Source organism: Nanorana parkeri, unplaced genomic scaffold (genome assembly GCF_000935625.1).
Source record: "Nanorana parkeri isolate BGI_ZX_2015 unplaced genomic scaffold, ASM93562v1 scaffold1152, whole genome shotgun sequence".
Classification (NCBI taxonomy): Eukaryota; Metazoa; Chordata; class Amphibia; order Anura; family Dicroglossidae; genus Nanorana; species Nanorana parkeri.
Window position 1 is genome coordinate 298,993 of NW_017307420.1, and position 5,034 is coordinate 304,026.

At 42.6% G+C, this 5,034-nt stretch overlaps 1 protein-coding gene across 1 annotated transcript in view; it reads left to right on the plus strand.

Annotated features, from left to right (window-relative positions):
• MCIDAS (multiciliate differentiation and DNA synthesis associated cell cycle protein) overlaps positions 1 to 3,793 on the plus strand; it is a 9,270-nt gene extending 5,477 nt beyond the window's left edge. Inside the window, exons 4-7 of the mRNA XM_018568189.1 lie at positions 1,121 to 1,193; positions 1,886 to 2,109; positions 2,194 to 2,304; positions 3,258 to 3,793. Of these exons, the coding sequence (XP_018423691.1) occupies positions 1,121 to 1,193; positions 1,886 to 2,109; positions 2,194 to 2,304; positions 3,258 to 3,725 (876 nt within the window). The 3' untranslated portion in view covers positions 3,726 to 3,793. The remainder of the gene's footprint in view (positions 1 to 1,120; positions 1,194 to 1,885; positions 2,110 to 2,193; positions 2,305 to 3,257) is intronic.
• The last annotated feature ends 1,241 nt before the right edge of the window (positions 3,794 to 5,034 follow it).

Below are 5,034 nucleotides of genomic sequence, written 5' to 3' on the forward strand. Positions count from 1 at the left end.
TCAAAAGTTTCCACCATCAGTCCAAATCTGCAATGTCATTACTGGGTAGCTCTTTGATAAATGGAGCTGATTTCCTATGAGAGGAGGCTGTTCAGCTAGCAAAGTGAATGTTAGTGAATAAACTGAAGCGTTTTGATGATAGTTGAATACCCAATCGCAAGCTGAACATTTTTGTTCAATTTTCTCCACCATGATTGGGTATTTATTAAGGTCATCACAGCTTCACCTCATTCACTAACATTCACTTTGCTGAATGAACAGTCTCTGCTTATGCAAAGTGAGCAACCGCTACTCATTTAGTAAATCAAACCCATAGTGCATTCAGGTTTGTGATTGTAATAAATCATTTATAATGCAAATAAGGGAACTGTAAGGGTGCTCATAGCACCTGTGTCTCCTTAATTCCTTTAAGTTGCTAGAAAGGTATGCTGGCACTTGTAGTTCCTCATCATTTGGAGATGCAGGCTGCATATGGCTGCTCCAAAGAAAACATATACAATATACTTGTGTATTGTCGGTGTATTGTCACATTGCAACGATGTATTTGTAATGGGTGAAATGGCTGGGTAGAGGTGTCATGTGTACACAGGTAATCCAGCTGGGACAATGGCTGCTCTGAACAGGCTCTTGGTGACCACGTATGAGTACAATGGAAGGGAGGCTCCCTAATCTCACATTGTGTAGATGTTATACCCCCCCAGACACCATGTTTGCCCCGAGGTGAGGCTCTGTACACTGCAGTATGCAGTCTGGGTTAATCTGTCACTGAACTCTTGAAGGAATGTGGCTTTGTAAGGCCAGTGATTGGCCCAATGCCCTCCAATCAGCTGCAGGCATAAGATGTATAGGGGCAGCACAGGCTGACAGGTTTAATAAACGTTAAGGATACCTAACAGGTTCTTCCTCCTATACACCTGCTGCTGGGACCTGCACCTGAACCATCGCATCCTGCCCACCATCATCCACCCTCTCTCTGCAGCTGGCCATGGCAGTGCAAGCATGCCACTTCTCCTACCCAGCCTATGGCTATGAGCAGCAGGTATGAGGCCGCCTGTGGGTGCAGATATAGAGGTATCCTACCTGCACCGCCTGTATTTACACCTGTTCTTGTCTGTTACAGGGCCACTGCTTGCCAGAGACACCCGACTTTGACCTGCAGGAGTTCAGAGATGCTGTGGACAACTTCATTGCAGGTGAGTCCGGCTGATCTGTATGTAGTGCAGGCTCTAGAAGTACTGCGGAACCACGAGAGGCAGCGCTACCTCCGTGCGACCAGTGCGAGCTTAACTGCAATGTACATGGATAACTTTCACTGTATCAACTGATAGCAAACCGGATGATAAGATTTTCTTCATGGGCAAACCAATCGGGATCAGAGATAGTTTTATAATAGAAATGTACTTGTTACAGATAGTAAAATATATAAAATAACTGGTAACCTATCATTATTCTTCACCCTCATATCATATCATTCCATCTGTGACACCGACCTATATTATTCATAGTGATACCTTAACATCTGGAAATTGATATGAATGCTTCATAGCTCCCTTAAAGTGCATCCTCATTTTTTATACTGCACTCGTTCTATAGCTATCTCTCTCTGGAATCTATCTATCTATCTATCTATCTATCTATCTATCTATCTATCTATCTATCTATCTATCGACTTCTCTCTCTCTCCTCTCTCTCTTTCCTCTCTCTCTCTCTCTCTCTCTCTCTCTCTATCTATCTATCTATCTATCTATCTATCTATCTATCTATCTCTATATCGCCCGACTGCCTATCTGCATCTCTCGCTTTCTCTATCTCTCTCCCTCCTGTCCGCCTATCTCTCTATCTCTCTATCCCTGCATTATGACTAAATGTGGACATTTCTTTGCAGATCAGTCCTCCCATATGCAGCCTGGACTGGGCACAGCCGACTTCAACCTGTCACCCTGCGAGGTGTCCGTGTTTGATCAGTGCCTGGCACCCTCTATTCACTCGCAGCCATGCCAGCTCATGCCCATCAACGTGCAGCCCTTTCCCATCACAGAGCAGTACTGGAGGGATATGGCGGACCACAACCATAAAGCACTAGGGGACGCCTTGGTGCAGAACAATCAGGTATGCCCCATCCATATCAGATCTGTTGATCATATCCGATGCAATCAGATAACATAATTCACTAATTGTATTTTCCCTTTCTAGCTACATGTGACACTGAATGAGAAACAGGAGGAGATCGATACTCTCAAAGTTAAAAACGTTCAGCTGAAAGAACTAGCAGATCAGGCGAAACACTTGGCATCTGTAATTGATGTAAGTAGAGGACAATGACTTGTAAGCTGCAGATCAAAACAGAGCTGCAATTTCCGGCTCTGCCGGCAGAGGGTGGCAGAGAGCTTCTTTTTTTTCTGTGCTGAGTTTCCTTTAGGCAATTACTTTGCAGTAAAGACCTGGTCATCTTTTACTATAGATTTTCCATTTTTTGTTTTCTAATTTAGATTTTATCTTTTGAATGTAAAAAGTCAGTACATGTAAACTTTTTTTGTTTGTATTAGATGAGGGAGCAGGGAAGGGTTACAACATTCAGACATTTAGGAAACAATACTGCTTCCTCCTACATGCCTGTATTTTTACTTATTCCATTGGGAATATTGCACTGAAATAATATGACACAACCATATGCCAAGTGGTTGGCATGCAGTTGAGGTGCGACCCCATTGATTGCAACTGTTGCGTTTGGCAAGCTGCACCTCCTACCGAAATGCTTAAAATTTGCTGCAGCATGTGTACAAGCCTGCACAGCTGCTATTCCAGCTTTTAGGCAGCTGATTAGGGGATGGAAAAAACACAGATCAACTGCCTGTTTTTACAACCACCTTGCTTCTCTTATGAATGAAGCCTTAGTGAGCCTTTCCATCACTTCCTGTTTCATTGACTGGGATCAGAGAACAAGAAAGTCCACCTTTCCTAGTAGGGTTGCCACTTGGCTGGTAAAACGTGACTTGTTACCAATGTTATTATTTGGAAAATATTATAAGATCTGTATTTTAGTCATAAGGTTGTAACCCTATGTATTGGGCAACACCATTCCCCTCCTTTCTTGTCCTGATGTCACAGGGATAAAAAGTGAGGAGACATCTCCAATGGGGTAACAGGCAACAGTAAAAACTCCTCTTTACTCTAGGATAAAAAGTTTTGGCCGAAGTTGGGCTAATCTTAGTACAATATTTCTTGTAATAAAGTCAATTATGTTGTGTGCCTTCCAGCAGCTAATGAGTCACCGTTCTAGAGCCGCTTCCAAGCTCTCCTCTGATGGCGTCCTGACAAGACCACCAGTTAAAAGAAATCTGGAGGAGTTTTTCCAGCAGAACAACGATCAGGAATGCAATCAGGTAGATGAAATATTGCGGGAGATCTCTAAGAAATGCAACGCTGCCCTCATGGGATGTGACTACATTGAAGCCAAGCGACCCAAGCTGCAGTCTGATGACCCCATGGACTGCCTGGATGAGGCTACTTCTGGGATAAAAATGTGCGGAGCCTTTAATGGTCTAAAGACATCTACAGGTCACAGCTCACTGAACTTGTGCGACACTGACTTGGAAGGAGATGTCTCCTTCAGGACCTCCATCAAAGACCACTCTACTATCCGGACCCTTGCCTTCGCCCAGGGAAATGCCTTTACCATCAGGACCAATGGTGGGGGATATAAATTTAGATGGGTCCCAAACTGAGTTTATATGCAATCAGCTAACTACACTTCCAGAATTACAGAGAATGCTTGCAGCTTGTGCTGCTATAAGTCTGGACTACCACTAGGAGGTGAACAATACTCATTATGGTTTCAGGGTAACAGCACTATACACCTGGTTATTACATTATTTAAAATACATCTGTTGCATGTGGCAAGACTGCAGTGTTGCAGAGAAGATTTTTAAATCTATGTGATCATGTGATCATTAACAAGCAATCAGTAGTTGAAAGTCAGCGATTCTGATGAGTTCTGTTTTAACTGTATAGCAGAAAGCTAGAAAAGGATAAGCACACCTTATATTAACACCTTACAAATATACCTCTTCCCCTTGTCCTCCTCCATGTCAGGCACGATGGAAAGTCATCAATCCCTGTGGCAGTTTTCTGTCTACATTCTTGTGATTGCACAAGATACAGAGCTGAAAGTCTATACTACATACAAGTGTTAGAGGTGTAGTGTGTTGAAAGGTATATTACTGCTGGGGATGGTGATATTTGGGTGGTGTTAATATAAAATGCACTTATATGTGCCTTGCATTGCAGGTAGTTTTTTGAAACAATATAGCATTAAGGGTCTGCGTTGATAGGGTCTGGGCCTGTGTCAATGGGTAAATGTAGGCTGCTTTTAAATGCACTCTGCTTGCATTTGAAATCAGTTTGAGATGATTCTAAGATCACAGTTGACAAGCATTAGACCTGAAGTTGAGCACCTGATTTGCAGCTGACCTGCTTCTAAGCTGCATTAACCTGCTTTGAGCAACTTCTGCTTTCTCTTTGACTTGTATATGTATAAAAGTAGTTCTGAAGCAAATAAAAGTCGATTGACACTGGCCCTAATTTAGATACTGAGAAATTGGACAGTAATCTTACTTATCAGTGAACTACTGCATGTGCAACATACCTCGGACCCCATCTCTACTACTATGACCGCATTGAGATCTTTTAGCCTTGGAACCTTATTTTTCCTGTGGCTCTATGCCTGAAGTGTGTACCTGTGGTGAATTAGCCGCTCAACAGAGTGTTACCAGTTTCTGCCATGGGAGGCTACTGTTGGGTTTTTTGATCCTCACACATATACTAGGTCCAATTTAGACAACAGGCAATTACCTACCAGCATAAGTGTGGGAGGAAATTGGAATACCTTGAGTACCAGGAGGACATGCAACCTAAATGCACATAGTGTTCTGGCCAGTATTCCATCAAAGGAACCTCAGACTTTGATTCCCTAAAACTATTTTATATAATTATGGAATTCTTCTGTATTCATCTGTTTTTTTTTTACTAGTATAG